The 18213-nt window shown below is 34.5% G+C and overlaps 1 protein-coding gene across 1 annotated transcript in view; it reads left to right on the top strand.

The window, feature by feature from the left end:
* Positions 1 to 18213, top strand: part of AGMO (alkylglycerol monooxygenase) — a 323204-nt gene that overhangs the window by 150562 nt on the left and 154429 nt on the right. The window contains exons 6-10 of the mRNA XM_027102575.1: positions 1572 to 1638; positions 3812 to 3877; positions 3965 to 4044; positions 7667 to 7801; positions 9264 to 9380. Of these exons, the coding sequence (XP_026958376.1) occupies positions 1572 to 1638; positions 3812 to 3877; positions 3965 to 4044; positions 7667 to 7801; positions 9264 to 9380 (465 nt within the window). The remainder of the gene's footprint in view (positions 1 to 1571; positions 1639 to 3811; positions 3878 to 3964; positions 4045 to 7666; positions 7802 to 9263; positions 9381 to 18213) is intronic.

Here is an 18213-nt window from a genome sequence, read left to right as displayed (position 1 = left end):
AATCACTTTGCTGTACACCTGAAATGAATACAACATTGTAAATCAATTATATTTCAATAAAAACACTATGATTTTGATTCATTTTCATCAGTTATTCTTTTTTTCTTTTTCCTTTTCATTGCCAAATATGATGAAGCAAAACCTAGATCTCATGTCACGTATACTTCAGTTATACAACTCTTAAAAAACAATTACATTTTCTCATGCAATAACAATGCCATCATAACTCCTAATAAAACAGTATTTTTATCATGTCATACTATGTTTATAATCAGTTTTCTCTCATTGCCTATAAAATGTCTTTTATATTTGGTTTGTTCAAATCAGTATCTAAACAAGATCCCCACAATATGTTTGGTTGTATGTATCTTAAATATCGTTTCATCTGAAGCAGTCCCAGCTCCCTGTTTTTTCTCGTACCACTGACTTGTTGCCAAATTCATGTCAGTGTTACGATTTCAGTGACTCTTTTTCCCCTTAAGTAGCACTTAACATATTACTTTATTCCTTATATATCCTTTAAATGGAAGTTAACTTTAAAGGTGAATAATTTCTTAAAATATCAATGTATTGATTTTGTCATAAATAGGCTCTAAAAGATCTATTTAGATTGTGATTAAAGAAAAGTAAAAGGCTGTTATCTGCCATGGTTGATGGAAGAAAGAATAATGTAATTGAGATGAAAAGCGTTCCCACATTGTCCAATATTAACTGTATGACATAATGGATATCTTAAATATGGCCTGCTGTTCTAATTTATGGTAACTACCTGGTTTCTACACTCTTTAGAGTGTGCAGACTCTGGCATAGGGGGTTCTTACTGAGAAATGTTGAGAGAGAACATTAGAGAATAATAGACGCGATTTTAAAGGGTCTTTAATTCCAAAAAAGCCCCTTTACGTATTTGACTTTGAATCGTGCCTCAGAAATGGACTGGAAGATGGGGCATCTACAGTAAGAGAACATTTAGGAGTCTATTTGAATAAGCAAGGATCACCGTAATGCAACTGCAATACTAAGTTACTGCATGACTGATTATTGGGTGAAACCAACTCCAGAAAACGAATATAATACTGGGTTTCCCTTCGCCTAGTTATGCTCTGTTAACATAAGTCATCAAAGACATAGCTGATGGGTGAAGAACATAAAATGACATGAAACTTAAAGAAGTATGCCTTGGCAATAGTAGCATCTAAAGACATTAACATTTGTAATCCTCAGAACATTATTATGTAGATACTATTATTTCCATTTTAAAGATAAGGAATCTGACTTATAAATAGCTTAAGTAATTTCCCCCAGTACCACATAATAATAAATAGAGGATTCAGGGACTGAACTGAGGCAGTCAGTTCACTACTCTTAACCTCACTACTCTACTATATTGTCTCTTAGAATATCGTGATGAGCTAATTGTTATCTTTATATGAACACCAGAAGATAGAGAACCTTCTTAGGACTCTGATGCCAACCGTGGAACTAGCAATATTTCTTAACCCATATGGGATTTTAATGTGAGTACCTAAATATTATATATAATTTAATAACTATGTTCCTTTTCTTTTAAACAGGTCATCGATAACCTTGGTCCTTTGGAACTGATTCTTAATACTCCTAGCCATCATAGGGTTCATCATGGTGAGGAAATTCGATCTCTTCTTTCATTCCTTCCTCATTTCTTGAAAAATGACATTATTATTTTGTATCACTTCAGCACAATTACCCAACCTAGTCACCACACACTGCAAATAGGCATTTGCTTCTTCCTTCGTACCTGGACAAACCTCATCTATAAAGAAAGGACTGGAGGAAAACAAAACAAAACAAAATCCTCTCCATAGCTGACTTTTGAATTTCCTTTTTGCTTAGCTCTCCTCAGATGTAATGGAAAAAAGAGTTAACCAGCTGAGGGGGTACACACTTCATATTGTGAGGAGCTTGTTGAAAGTTACTCCTTGACCCCATGCTGAGGGTCATTCCTGTATACAGTCATAGTGTCTTGGTCTTAAAAACTGTTGGTATTTAAGGAAAGCCTAATAAACAACACTTCACTTTCTGCCTAAATTCTGTGAACAAACTCAACATACACTGCTTTTTCCTGACAAAGAAAAAAAATCCCATGTGACCAGTGCCTAAGGTTTAAAGACACTAGCTTAAGAAATAACAGAAGTATTTACATTTGCTCACCAAAAGACCTGTAAAGAGTGTGCATATTGACATTATTTGTATTAGGTAATAGGAAAAAAAGATATAATTCGCATGTTTGTCAGCAATAGAACAGATACACTGTAGACTATTCATGTAATGGAGAACTACATCGCAATGAAAATGTCCAACCTATTATAACATGTAATGGCATGAATAAATCTCACAAATGCCATTTTGAGAGACAGAAGCTAGTAAGAAAATAATATATATTATTGTTCTGTTTTTATAAGTTTCCAGGCATCACAGGCAGTAGTACTGGCACACGTCAGGCCTGCCTTCCCAAGGTGGGCAGGTCCCTTTCCCTGGGACAGGGAGCAGAGCAGAAGCACAAGCTCCTCCAGGTGGGGAGAGGCTGGGGTCCTGCTGCACATGTGCAGTTTCCCCTTCCAAACTCCACAGTCATACCTCCACCACAGGGAATTATTACTGAGTTGGTACAGAGGTCAAGAGCATTATGCTCTTGCTGTTCCCTCCATATTAAAGGAAACACAAGGACTGGAGAAAAACATGTCCACATTGAAAAAGAAATAGTTGCATGCATGTTGCTTTATATCAGGCATTCTCAGCCTCTGCACTATTAACATTTTGGACCAGATACTTCTTCACTTGGGAATGTGGGGAGAGCGTGCAGGCTGCCCTGTGTATTATAAGATGTTGGTCTCTACGTATTAGATGCTAATAGTATCCCCTCCCAGTTATGACTCTTAACAGTGTCTCCAGACATTGCCACATATTCCCTGAGGTTCAAAGTGCTCCCTCACCCAACTGGGAGCCACTGTTTAGCCTACGTGTGGCAATGAGTTGGTGGATCTGTGTAGCCAGCCCCACTCTACTTTTGTACCAGGGGAGAATTTTCCTTGTACCTTTACATTCATGTGTCATTTGCATGTACAGAAGATGTGTAAAGAAATGAGGACACGTGGAGACAGTTGAATTTATTGGAGTAGTGGCTTGGTGGATTAATATTCTTTTTCCTTTGATTTACAATCATGTGGATATGATTGTGTTTATTTAATTTTTTTAAATTAGTAAACTATGTCCAACTCTTTAAATTTAAACTATTATTTATTTGGGGCATTAAAATATCATGTATGTTATGAGTCAATGAATATAATCAAAGGTAACTTAATTTTTACTTATGTCTTTTGTGATGAAAAAAATAGGAAAGTCTTACTGTTAGTGGAAAATTTTCTTCCTGGAAAAGAGGCAGTGAAAAGGTGTAAAGATCACATCAAAAAAAAAATGCATATATTATTGATATTTATCTTATTTCATATTGCCTTTTGTTCTGGACCATTTAATTTTTAATTATTACTTTTTAATAGTCCTAAAAAAAAAAGAATTACTTAGAATTATCCCAGATTTTTAAAGACCAGAAAAATTGTGAACGATGCTTTTTTAGAAATCTGGGATAATTCTAAATATCTATGGCTTTAAGGAAGTCTTTGCTCTTTTTAGTAAAATCATTTGGAAAATAAATACTCAGTTTACTAGCAAATAAAGTCTAGTGTTGTCAGTGAAAAGATATTTTTAGGAATATCATTGTTTCAAAAAGTATAACTTCCATTTTCAAAAATTTTTTTTAAAATATTTTGTCTCATAGGCAGAAATCGTTATTGCATAGACAAAAATTTTGCCGGAACTCTTATTATATGGGATAGAATTTTTGGTAAGTAAAAACTATGAGCATTTAAAAAATTAAATTAGCTCCTTCATTCACAGAAAGTCAATCATATCATTATTGTTTATCTTCCAGGAACATTTGAGGCAGAAAAGGAAAAAGTTGTATATGGTCTAACACATCCCATTAATTCATTTGAACCTTTCAAGGTGCAGGTAATGTACTTGGTTTTATTTCTTCTGAATTGATTCCATCCTTTTATGAATTTTATATTTGAAAGAAAAATCAGCTGTTGAAAGGTGGAAGCACATTACACTAGCCTTAAAAAATATATATTTTAACTGTAAAAGAATTTAGAAATAACTCTGGCACTCAAAGCCTTGAATCAAATTGGGCAGAATACATTTGAAAACAATTCATTGTAAGAATTTTAAAATATGCCTGTTACCTAGAATTAAAAGAAATAGCTCTTTAGCAAACATACCCTTTCTCAGAATAGACCTGAAATATATTCATGTATTCAGAAGGAGCGGTAGTAAAATGTATAATTAAGGCTGATCCCAGAGTAAGAAAAATATTTGCTTCAAGCCTGCATGACTCTGGTTAGAAATTCAGGGTGAGGCCTTTGCCCTCCTCTTCTTGGATGGAGGTGTCAGGAGCTATTACGGGTTGGTTAGGTTTGCACGTTGCCTCACCTGCTAAGACTTGTTGCCCTGGACCAGTTTTCTGTCAGACATGTGGTATTGGTTGTTCGCTGGTCTCAATGGTTGGCACTAGAGAAATAAGGAATGTCTGTGAAGCTCTGATCCATCAGTAGCAGAGCACCGCAGACACTCCCAGGGGTCGGGACTAATAAATGAGAAAAAGATAAAAATGCTTGAAAAAATGAAGAGATCAGTCAATGACAGCTCTGTCCAGGGGACTGGATATACAGCATTCAGAAAGGGAAGAAAGTACAGGTTCATGTTGGGTCTGCTTTTCAAAGCTACTTCTTCAAGGTTTTTAAAGAAAGTTAAAGTAACAAAATAAATGGACATTTATTGAACTTTTACTATGTGCAGGACATTGCTAACAGCACACGTGTTTAATTTAACCATTACTAAAACCTTATAAGGTAGTGGTTCTTTTTAACCTCAGTTTTTTGGTGGATGAAACTGAGGTTCTCAGGATTTAAATAATTCCCCCGCCTAAACACAGTTTGTCAGATGCTAACCTAAGTAGGGTGGGTTGAAGGCCAAGCCCCAAACTTGATTAACTCAATTTTCAAGTGAAAGGCATTTTTATGTCTCTGTTCAGAAGAGAAAAGTTGATTATTTCTCTTCTTTCTTCTCAACTAGTGGCATTTCTTTCTCTGTCTTTGGTTCTCTTTCTTTTGGTTAGGCATTACCAAGAATATGAGAGATTTTTTTCAGGAGAATCCAGGTACTTCCTTAATAATAAACATTTCTAGGTACGTTCTTTATAGAACTGAAATCAGTTTCAAGATAATACATTGAGAGCCACTTCTTCACTGGGCGTGGTCTTGTCTTCATAATGTAGAGATTAAGAAGGAAATACAGCTTGGTCCCTGCCCTCTAGGAGAGAGCCTTTCAAACTTAATGTGCATATGAATCATGGGAGGATCTTATTAAAGTAGGGTTCAGTAGGTCTGAAATCTGGCCAAGATACTGTGTTTCTAACAAGCTCCCAGGAGATGCCGACACTGCTGGTTCATGGCAATCCTTTAGCTAGCAAGGCTTTGGGAGTGTACACACATGGAGGAAAAGGGGTTCATATTCGAGATACAATAAGAAGTTGAAAACTGCATCACATGAGCTGCACAAGGAGTTGGATGATTAGGATTTGGAGACACAGTATTCAGTCATAGGTCTTTATGAGCTGCTGCTAAATCTGCCCTCATGTAAACATTGCCTTTAGCATAATAGTTGTCACAACTGTGTCTAAGTTTTAGTCTCCTACATACTCACTTATATTGTAAGAAATATCAAATCAGCGAGTTGTAATAATTCGGAGTTCCTAAACCTACAAAATCACGTATTTACTTTCACTTGTATTCCTTTATATTAGCTAAATTTCTCAACCTCCCATCAGAGGCATCAAAAGCACCTTAGGATGGCCCCTGTTAGATGGAGAGAATTTTTTCCCCTTTGACACTAGGTATAGACCATTCATTTTGCTTTCCTTTGGAGTCCAAGAGTTTCAGGGCATTGGAAAACAAGTAAGTGAGAAAGTACTCCTTATTTAAAAGCCCTGTATTCTCATGGTTTGTGTCTAGAATGATAGCAGTAAATTTTCAGTCAGGTTTTTCTTTTTTTTTTTTTTTTTTGGTGGTGTTGTGTCTTCGTTGCTGCGCGCAGGCTTTCTCTCGTTGTATCGAGTGGGGGCTGCTCTTCACTGTGGTGCGCGGGCTTCTCATTGCGGTGGCTTCTCTTGTTGCAGAGCACGGGCTCTAGGCGCACAGGCTTCAGTAGTTGCAGCACGTGGTCTCAGTAGTTGTGACATGCAGGCCCTAGAGCGCATGGGCTTCAGTAGTTGTGGCACATGGGCTCGGTAGTTGTGGCGTGTGGGTTCTAGGGCATGCAGGCTTCAGTAGTTGTGGCGCATGGGCTTAGTTGCTCTGCGGCATGTGGGATGTTCCCAGACCAGGGATCAAACCTGTGTTCCCTGCATTGGCAGGTGGATTCTTAACCACTCTGCCACCAGGGAAGTCTTGTACTCAGTTTTTAAAATAACAAAACAGGTAAGTATATTAATGCGTGTTGTAACATTAATTTTCTGTTATTATTATTGCAAATCCTCAGGATAAGTTTCCATCTAACATTTCCTTTTTCTTTAAAATCTGCTCAGCTAAATCCTACATTGTTGCTTAATTGCTTCAGATTCCTTATTATAATATTTCAAGTAATTTTAAAAACAATTTTTATAATACTAGCAGTTTAAATTCTGTAAGAGATAGTGAAAATACCAATGAGACCACAAATTCTGATAGAGCCATAACTTCTTTCTACATTAATTTATCACTACATGTATAATAGAACTCATTTTGAGTCAACAGCTGATGCCCAATATCTAGGATTATTTTTAATCCTATGATACATTTTTATAATATATATGATATGTATAGCTATTTATCCTAATAGCCAGTATTTGTTGAGTCCTTGTCATGTGTGGGCATACTACTTTTAACTTTATACATATCAAATGTGTGTTATTTAAAGAATGTGAATTCCTGCTATAAGCCTCAAGGTAAACTTCTGACTCAGCAAACTTTTCCTATTACAGAATGTGGTCTATCTATTTAATCCTCAGAGGTCTACCATCAGAAATGGTTTTGAACATTTTTTCTTAAAATGAGGTGTTTGTCTGTAATTCAATACATTAAATAAAAGATTATTTTAAAAATATATAACAGATATGCAATATTTGTATGATTCCATGTTCAACTTTAAAAACCATTTAGCGAGATGTGGCTGTCGAGTGCACAGGCTGCTAGTTAAATCCATTGGAAGCAAATTCTCTGAACTCACTTTTTATTCTTTGCTAATTTTCTAAACAATTGCCCTATTATTAAATTTCCTGTTTATAATTTTGTGGAGCTTCAGAATTATTGACAAGAACACATTTAAATGTAAACGTATGCAGAATGCATAGAATGAATTTCAATTTATAATGCAATTGCATATTAATCAATATTAGCAAATTATACATAACCTATATATTAAAGAATAATTTGTAAGTTACATTAAACAATAAAATAAAATCCATGATTTAATGTATTTAATCTTTTTTGTTATGGTCTTTTCTTATCTTAAATAGACTATATTTTTATTCTTCTAGTTCCACCATTTACTTACCATATGGACTACATTCTGGGCCACACCTGGATTCTTCAATAAGTTTTCTGTCATATTTAAAGGACCAGGATGGGGTCCAGGTAAACCAAGACTTGGACTGATTGAAGAAATTCCAGAGGTAAATAAAGTTCATGAATTCGATGATGGCAAAGATTAATTTCATATTGTCAGGTCTACAGCCGGCCTGTAATACATGCTGACTTCATGCAAATATGAAAAAAGATGTTCCCTTAGGCAGATACAGCCCTGTAATGTGTAAATTAATAAGTGGACACCACCTAGGGGCCATTAAGAGGGGTGCCTTCTCCCAGACTGACACTGCCTCTTACTAGGGAGCATGGTTTGGGGCAGAGCAGCAGAGGCTGGTTTTCTTGGCTCAAACCCACAGCCGAGAGCCTTTGTGTAGTGCAGAAACCACACAGACACTTATGGATCCGTCACAGAGAGGCTTAGAGAAGATTCAGTCAAGCCTTCATTTTGTCCATGAAAAACTGAGGTCTCCAGAATAAAAGGTCTAAAGTCATACCGAAATGATGTGGTTATTAGATTAGATTACAACTTTATTCATTTCATAGTGGCGTAGTAGCATTAAATACAGAAATCCCATGAAAAACTAAAAATAAACAAGGTAGAGGTTTAAAACACTGAAAATCAAATGAAAAATACAGTTTCAATATGGAATTTCTCTTATGAAATGGAGGAAAAGGAATTTCTTTCCAATCATTTAGGATATGTATTGAGATTGCTTATCAAAATAACTGTCATTGATAGTAATATAGAAACAATAAGCTACTGTTGATTTGAAAGATAATTATGAGTATAAAAATTAGTATTCAAGAAAATGAAATATGTTTTATTTGAATATTGTTATTTTTCAAAAATCCTGATCTGAATAAGGATATTTTCTCATCCACTTATGAAAGCTGCTGTGTTGGAATTTCCAGACACTTGGTTATGTTCACAGTTAGTTATATAACAATGATCTGACTTGATATAAGTGAAAATAATTTGCTTATTTCAGCTCCAGAAAGTCTAGTCAGCTACAGTTCATTTATTATTTTCCTTTTTTGCAATAGATAATTCAAAGTGAATGTTTTAAAATCATATCGATGCCTAAATCTGCATTATAAGGATAGGATTATATTATTTCTGGGAAACTGTAGTTTGGGAAAGCTGTTTTCAATAAGACAGTATTTGCCTTTGAAGCTTGAATATCTACACTATCCCAAATCACCTTCCATTTTCTCTTTTGCTATACTTTGATGTATAATCATGGACATATTTTCATATTTCATATTACATGTTCATTTTGCTTATGTTAATCATCAGTATCAATTCTTACAGTGCTCTATATAAAGCAGAGTAGATCAGAATCATAATGCTTCTGAAATGAAAAACAAGTCTCCTAATTTTTACATTTTTTCTATCCAAAGTAATAAACGTTAGAGTCATTTCGAGGATTAAAAAAGATAGCAAAACCTTTCATTTCTTTTTGCATATCTCCTCTTCACTTAGTGTGAATTTCAATGTGAGAGATAAGGGAACAATATAATGGAAAGGCTTCTTTCTTATCTTCCTAGGTCAAGGGGGAAGAAGTTCCCTTCTCATCAGCAGCATCTCGGCTATTAAAGACATATGCAGTTGTACAGTTTGCTCTGATACTAACATTTTATGAAGAGACCTATACAGATAAAGCTGTAAGTGGTGCTCATTTTAAATAGAGTGTGAAAAAGTTATCTGTCACTTTGAAGATGAAAATAAGCTCTATTATAGCTGTGCTCTATTCTTTTCTGTAATAATCTTTGAATTTTGGCAATGTCTCACATTTAAACAGGTAAACTGATTCTTCTAGAATTAATTTAATTAATGTAAGTTGATTAATTGTATCCAAAGTGTTGTGTATAAGATGTCCATCAAATGGTATATAATTGATCTAAAATATAAGTAGGAAATGATTTGTCACAAATAAATTCTTCAACAATAAAAAGAAGTATTTCAGAAGCTAGAATTAAATGTGTTGGGGAAAGCAGACTTTATAGCAATTTCAACATGCTTATCTTCAATTAAAGAATACCCTGATAACTTGAGTTTAGGGGGTTTGCAATGTACAGTTAACTTCATTTATTTTGTCCTTTCTAAATATTTGAAATATTCCTGAAGCACAAGAGCACTGGACCAGGGTTTAGAATCTGGATTCTGATTCAGGCATTACCACCTGGGGAATCATTTTTTGGCAACATGAGAATACCCTCACTGCCTATATTTTGGAGAAAACAAAAATAGCATAATGTATGTAAAAATGCACTGTAAACCATAAAAAGATTAAAAACAGAGGTATTTTTAAATATTTGCTTTGTTTCACAGATTTATTCATATTATATTCTTCCAAAAAGGATTTACAATAGTTCAAAGAGGTACATAAATTATAGTAAAGTAACTAACTTGGAAGTAGGTGAAATTGAAAATAGGGTGACAGAAGAATGAAAAATCAGTATCTCACTTTGTTACCAAGGTAGTATGTACCTCATGAAAGAACCTCACTGAGTCAGGGATGTTGAGGCCTCACATAGCAGCACTGTATGAGTAATGTTTACGCTCTAAAGAAACAGGGAAAGCGGACTTCCATTTCTAGCAAAATGGTGGGTTAAATACACCTACTTCTTTTTAAGGCATATCAAACACCTAAAATTGCTGGACAAAATGTAATTTTTAAGAAAAACCTTTAAATACACTGCATAGATGAGTAGGCAAAAAATTGAGGTACTCCTTAGAGGCTAAAAATGTTGAGAAAATGCAAATCCAATGAGGTGCTCTTCCTGACAGCTATCCCAGGCACTGAAAAATCTCTGTTGATCAAGACCTTAAGGGACTCGAAACAAAGCTGAGAGCCTACGTGGGTGGAAAGTCAGTTAAAAAACTTCAAGTAAAACAACTGAAAGCAAAAGAAATACTCTCAGCAAGGGGAGGGGGAGGAGGATGAGAAAAAGAAACGTAAAAAGGAAACTTACCCATACTGGACTTGGCTTTGAGGAGGCAGAAAAAAGCCTTCCCTGAGAATTTTTGACTACAAACCACCTCTCACTCAGATATGGATCCAGGATTTACACTAACCATTGATTTATAAACCTAAACTAAGTGTGTAGTCTCAGATTAGGACTCATGTTTAAAAGACCCATGTTCAAATCATGCTTAAAGCAATCCCCTCAAACTCAGGTCTCAGCATAGTCCCCCCAGGTAATGTCTCAGTGATGATGAACTGAGAGATAAAAAGCACAGAAACACACTAGGAGAAAGCCACTATGACAAAGCATTAACAGAAACAACAAGCGACAGAATTATACCCTCAAAAAAAAAACAGATTTTGAAAATAAAATCAATTAAAAGATAAGTAAATTTAATATATTTGAAGAAGCAAAAGTTGAAATTAAAAAGAAATTAGAAATTATGGAAAATCAAGAAACAATGATGAAACACATTTAGAAATAATCAAATTAGACTTCTAGAACACAAAAATATAATGGACATAAGGAAGTCAATGACTTCGTTGGCAGTTTAAAGACAACTAAAGCGAGAATTAGTACATTAAAAGAGCAAAAAAAGTATCCATTATACAGTGTGAACAGACAATGATATTAAAAAACATAACAGAAGTTATCTTTAGACATAAAAAATAGTGTGAAAAAGTCTAAGATAATACAAGAATCTAGAAAAAATGCAGATGAATACAAATAGGATTAGTAGGCAGTGAATTCAAAAAAGATGAATTACCTTTTTCAAAGATTAAGTAAGCGCTATTGAAAGATGTCAGTCTGTCCATGAAAGCTCCGTAATAGAAGTTAATAAATGATATACACAGAAAAATTAGTCTAAGTTTTTAAAAATAATTTTAATATATAAAGCCTATGGAATTATATTTAATAATTAGATACCATTGTAAAAATCACAGTATATTCTATTGGAACAATTCTAAGTATTCCATATGACTCGCACAGTGAGTTCTATAAATAAGTCTACTCAAAATAGGTCACTGAGTGTATTAAGAAGGACTCTTTGGTTGTATATGACAGAAATTCAACTTAGAGTGAATTTATTAACTCATATAACTGAAGAATCTGGGGTTTTTCTTCTTTAGGCAGTGCTGGATCCAGTGAGTCAAGTAACTTCATCAGGAATCTTCTCATTCTTTTCTGCAGTTATGCATTTCTCAAAGCAGATTCTCCTACAGGCTCTCAACCTTCATGATAGCAAGATGGTTACCAGCAGCTCTAGCTTTAAAAACTTCCACACAAGGAACTCCAGAAGTGAAAGTTCCAAGTTGGAGTCTGATGTTATGGGTGGGTTCATCTGGGTATCACTGAACCCATCAAAGTGATCAGGCCTGGATCACAGACCATTTAATCTATCAATGGGAGGACAGGGCCAGTGATAGGAAGGCTTGAAAGACATATTGAGATGATAGTTTCTAGAAAAAAGGAAATAGACTCAAGTAGGCAAAAATAACAAATGTTAGACCTATATGAATCCTTCTCACTCCTAAATACTATGTGATTTGAACTTCTTTTCAAAGAATATTCTTTGAACACGTATAAATGTTTAGTAACATAATAAACCTTCCTGTAGGATATCATTTTAAAGTATCTATGATATGAGTGTCCATTAGATATCTTCTGTTCTAAGAAACAGATTATCCAATTAAATGTGGCTTAAGTATAACTGAAAATTCAGAGGTGAGTATTTCCAGGATTGATTAGTTCAGCAGTTCAAACATGTGGAGTTTCCAAAAAGGCTTCTCTACAGTTCTCTGGGCTTTCATCATCATAATTACAGCAACTCAAGGCATCATGTCCTCACACTGTGACCAAAGGCAGCAAGTTCAGTTCTCCTAGAGCATCTTGTAAATTTCACTTAAGAAGGAGGGGAAAAAAGTCCCAGAGTATTTCTCAGCAAATGTCCTTTCATGTCTCATTGCTCAGGACTGATTCACATGCCCACACTGAAAGAATAACTAACACTAGTTCATGAATTAACCATGAATGAATTATACCAAGCATAATTCATGCCCTGGGGATAAAGGGTTCACTTTGCCTCTGAGTACATCCCTTTCTTATACCTGGACAAAATCAGCATAGTATTAGTATAGAAGATATAGGGGATATTTTCTGGTTGGGCAAAAAGCAGTGTATGTCACAGTGTGTCCTACTAAATAAAATAGGTTTACAAGATGTCTGCAGAGACTATTGGATAATATATTGAAGAAAGCCATTTCAATTTTAAACATTATTTAAAGTCTTTAATGATTGGTATTGTCCATATGTATTTGTGTTTTTAGCATTTAAAATTAATAACCCCAAATTGCTACACATAGTGACTCCAATTTTGGACACTAGACAAGTTCACATGTTCTCTCTGCGCAAGTACAATGTTTTTTTTTAAACTACAGAAAAACTCATTCCTGATCATAGGAAAAAACAATGATTTAAATTCTGGTTTCCATTTTGTGGACTGAAAAAAAGAAATAGGATATGATGTGACCAGAAATGCTTTGAAAACATCATGGAAGAATATATAATGGCTTATTATTTGCTGGTTCATACATGTACTACAACTAATGTCACCAATTCCAAATTGTAGCAGGTTCATTTGCCTTTAGCTTCAAAAGAGACAAAATTTGAACCCAAGAATTTCTTTCAGGAGCAAATCTTTCTTAAAAGCAGCATGGATTACATCACTCTTAGCAGTGCACAAGTAGATGTCAAACTACCATAATGGTTAGACTTATTAATTGCTTAACCTAAGGTCTCATAATCATGTCTTCAAGTATTACATAATTAACCCATCACTGATTACTTTGTTAAACTACTTTGTTATTTTAATTTGTTCACCTAAGTTATGATTAAAATATGCCTGCATTAATAGAGTTTAGATAATTGAATAACACCAGAAGAAAAGCTATATCATCTACATCTAAATATCTAACTCTTGATATACTGATCAATACTGAGTACAGTTTGCATTATTGAATTTTTTTTATTTGTACTAAATACAGTCTCAAAGTAAATTAACCTAATTCATAGAAATAAAAATGAAAATTTACCCATTTTGATTTTGAAGTAGAGGCCTTTATATTAAGCTCACCAAGAGAATTTGAAGGTCTAGGCATGTGTGAGTGCTTCTTGGGTTAAAATGTAGCCAGACAGGGTGTATGTTAAAATATGTAACTCATAGCATGGTTTTCACAAGATTTTTCCACTGTCGTAAAAAAACTATATGAGAAACTCATGTAGATATGTCGACAAAGAGAAATATCAAGTGATGAAATCCTTTTCAAATTAAAATTAGAGTTGGAGACAGCTTCATCCCTGACACAAATTAATTTTGAAAAGTGCATTTGCTTGTTTCCCACACATGTTTTTCTTTGCTAAAAACATGCTGTACAAATAGGAAAAAAGGTTGCTTATTTGCAGAATTCTATAGTGCCTTTCTAGTCTCAGGGATGTTTAAAAGCATCTGAAGACATTAAAATCCAACAGCAATATTTTTTTTCCAGATTCACTGTAGCCAATAATCACATAGAAAAGTTGTGGCTGACGTGTAATTGCGGACCCTGCTGTAGTCCCACAGCCTTTTCTGTTTATGCGTTTACCAGAGTAGATAAATACTTACTTGTTTAATGTGTGCAAGTTCTGTATAAATAACTTTGGGAGTCAAAATAGCAATTTGATGGCCACCAAAAAGGTGGAAAAGGCACACTTCTTTCTTACTGAAACTTGCAATGTATACATTTAAATATATAGTGTTTAGTTTAGTTATATGACCCACAGTATTTTATGTTGATTTTAGTTTAGTAATGCTTGGGAAATCAATTCCTCAGCTGCCAGGGTCCACCTCATGGGGTGATATCATGAATACGGGTTTGAAATGGAAATATGGATGCACTAGCATGTTTCCAAAGTAAAACTGTAAAGGCAATGCTATCCTTTTCAATAATAGACACACTCAAAACAGTTTGAATATTTAACAGGGTCTTATAATAGAATATATAATAAAGTTACTGTAGATATGTCTAACCCAGATTATTTGGTGATATATTTCAATATGAGGCATCTGAGAATATCCAATATAAATTTGGAAACAGGTTTTTATAGTCTTAAATTCCCCTGGTTGCTGTACCCTGTAAAACATTATGGGCACTAAAATTTTGTAACCAATGCTTTCATATTGACATGTTTTAATAGACCCTTAGAAAAAATCAATATATTTAGTGGTACTCTCATAACAGAGAGTGTCGCTTGCACAATTTAGATCTAACTTAGGTCCTACGTGAAACCTCTCAAGTCAGTATTCAGCACATACTGTTTTCTTCCAGTGCAGCCCACTGGGATTTAATTTAATTTCCTAAAGTTCTTAGGTGGTAACTGAAGTAATATGAAAAAAGAAATGTGAGCTAAATTGAGCATCAATTATAATTTAAATCCATGAAATGAATGTAATAAATGTGTATTAGTAAAGGAAGGATATTAACTAAAGCTACCTGTCTAATAAGCATAGACTTTGGGAACTTAGAAAAGTGATCACTGTGAATTCCTGTGAAAAATCTATTTTTGTCCACTATATTGAAATATAATAAAGTGGGAAATTGAACATTTAAAAATGCCTTTTGCATCAAATAATGAAATATTAACTGTGAAGTTAAATATATCTTCATACTATTAGTACTGTCTCAAAATTTGTTTAGCATCAGGCAGCTCTTTTAAAAGCTATCATATAATAAATACAACCAACCATGAACTGCTTATAATTTGAATTAAGATCTCATTTTGACTTATTAAAAATATGTAAAAATTAGATACTTTAATTCAGCTTTGGAAACTCAAAATCTCAATGCACAGGTTTTTTTTTATATCCTTATTGGAGTATAATTGCTTTGCAATGTTGTGTTTCTGTTGTACAACAAAGTGAATCAGCTATAAGTATACATATATCCCCACATCCCCTCCCTCTGGAACCTCCCTCCCACCCTCCCTATCCCATCCCTCTAGGTGGTCACAAAGCACTGAGCTGATCTCACTGTGCTATGCAGCAGCTTCCCACTAGCCATCCATTTTACATTTGGTAGTGTATATATGTCAATGCTACTCTCACTTCGTCCCAGCTTCCCCTTACCCCTGTGTCCTCAAGTCCATTCTCTACATCTGCATCTTTATTCTTCCCCTGCCACTAGGTTCATCAGTACCAAATTTTTAGATTCCATATATGTGCATTAGCATACAGTATTTGTTTTTCTCTTTCTGACTTATTTCACTCTGTATGACAGACTCTAGGTCCATCCACCTCATTACAAATAACTCAATTTCATTCCTTTATATGGCTAAGTAATATTCCGTTGTATATATGTCAATGCACAGATTTCTCTACCCAATGCCCAGTGAATCATGAGGCTCTCCAGTCTGGCTGATGGGAACTTGTACTCTAGCTGGCCCTGTTGTGAGCTCTGGGCATTGCAAGCTCTAGTCCTTTTCTAACCTTTGATAGTCTCCTCACATGTATGAGCTGATATACGAGACTTGATGGGCACCCGCTGCAGATGAATAGAGTTCTGTCTATGCAGCTCTCTCCTCTTTGGTACTGTCTTCCAAATAATAGCCTCCCTGGCTTCTCCCAAATCCCAGCTCCATCTCCTCAAATCAGGGAGTCCACCAGGCCCCTCTGAGTTCCCTCTGTGTGGCAGCATAGAAACTCTCTCAAGGTAGTAACCTGGAGCAATAGCGAGGGGTCATGTCATTTGTATCCCGTTTCCCTGGGATCACTGACCTTTGTTGCCTGGTGTCCAGGGTCTTGAAAACAATTGTTTCAGATATGTTGTTTTGCTTTGTTTTGTTTTGTTTTCAAGTGGGAGGGAAAATCAATCCTTGTTTCTCTATTTAGTTGGGTGCACATTCATTATTAACAGAATGGAATCATAGATTGAAATATGACTACAACATAACTATTCTTCAAGTTATGTTACTTAAAGTTTTTAAAATAAAATTTTTTGCTTTTATTTCTTACACATTTTTGTAGAAACTCACTATTCCATACCAATTCAGTGCTTCTGAACTATATATTTGTTATACATTTTAGGCAATATATTTTCACCTTTGATATATTTATTTAGTTTGCTTCTTGTTTGAAATTATAGAAAATGTTCATTCTAATTATATTTCCTTATGTATGCTTCAACAGTAACCAAACATTCTGAAAATATTGGAAAAAAATATAGTCAATACTGTTATATATTTTTTAAAAAACAGGATCTTATTTCAATATAGATTCTTGAGATCCATATAGAATTACAAATTGCTTTATATCACCTTGAGTTCTGTTCCTGTGTCTATGTTGTAATACTGGGAAGCATCTTCAAGCCTTAGGTTTCAGCACAAGGTATCTAAAAGGAGCCATCAGAGTCACAGGGGCGATGAGGTAGCAGAGCAAGTGTGCCCCAAACCAGATTTTCTGCCTTCACATCAGAGGTTACAGACACTTAAGTATTAGGAAAATTTTGACCTTATTTTACAGATGTTTGGGAAGGTGAACATTTTGAGTCAAAATAATGACTTTAGTAGATCTTTTCCGAAAATCCTAAAAATGCACAACCCTGATACAGTAAAATCAAGACATTTTCATTTCTAAATCCTTATAATAAAACTATGGAAAATATTATCAAATTACCTCTGATAATACACAAAGTTCTTTAAAAAAGAATGCATACAGACACTTACTATTATTTTAGAGCATAGTGTATGGGTCTGATATTTCCCTTTGTGAGATTTGTCGGGTGGGAAAACATGAAAGGTAATTATGTTGATCACCAGAATTTTTCTGTGGAATAGTAAGAGGGTGATATCCCCATTCGAGAAGAAAAAGGCTTTCTTCTTTATATACCTGTGGGCAAAGGGAGGACTTCTCACACCTTCATTAATTGTTTAAGCAACATTGCATCAAGCATGTAATTGTAATTTTTGAGTTCCTATGTAGTTAACGTTGCCTCATGAGTATTTTTTCTCATCTACTTAAAGTTGCAGGGATGTTTGCTTTTTTCAAGCATAAAAATCTGGACAGCAATTCCCACACTGAGAAACCTATGGAAATAAGAGCTACCAAACTGCTTGGGATTTGAAAGATAATTTTAAAGGAGGCAAATTAATTCCTTGCTTCATAAGCTTTTTATAGTTATGGACCTTCTCATTTTTTGTGATAAAGACTTATAATATATTCAAAGCCTAATTTAGAATAATTCCATTTTAGCACTTTAGGACAGCAATATCTTACATGAAAGATATACTAGCAGTGAGTGGTGTAAAATGGTAGTAAACCCAATGAAAAATGAAATTGTACTGTTATAAAAAATTAACAAGCTTCATGTCATTTCACATCTTGTTTAAAAGACAGGAGGCTAAGTATTTACAGGGGTCAAAGTCTATAAAGTCTATTCTGTTTTTCCCTCCTTTGTTTTTTTTTTTTTGTGGTACGCGGGCCTCTCACGGCCTCTCC

Source organism: Aethalodelphis obliquidens, unplaced genomic scaffold, assembly GCF_003676395.1.
Source record: "Aethalodelphis obliquidens isolate GAN/ISIS:26980383/991018 unplaced genomic scaffold, ASM367639v1 scaffold5, whole genome shotgun sequence".
Lineage (NCBI taxonomy): Eukaryota > Metazoa > Chordata > Mammalia > Artiodactyla > Delphinidae > Aethalodelphis > Aethalodelphis obliquidens.
This window is presented reverse-complemented; position numbering and strand designations above follow the sequence as displayed.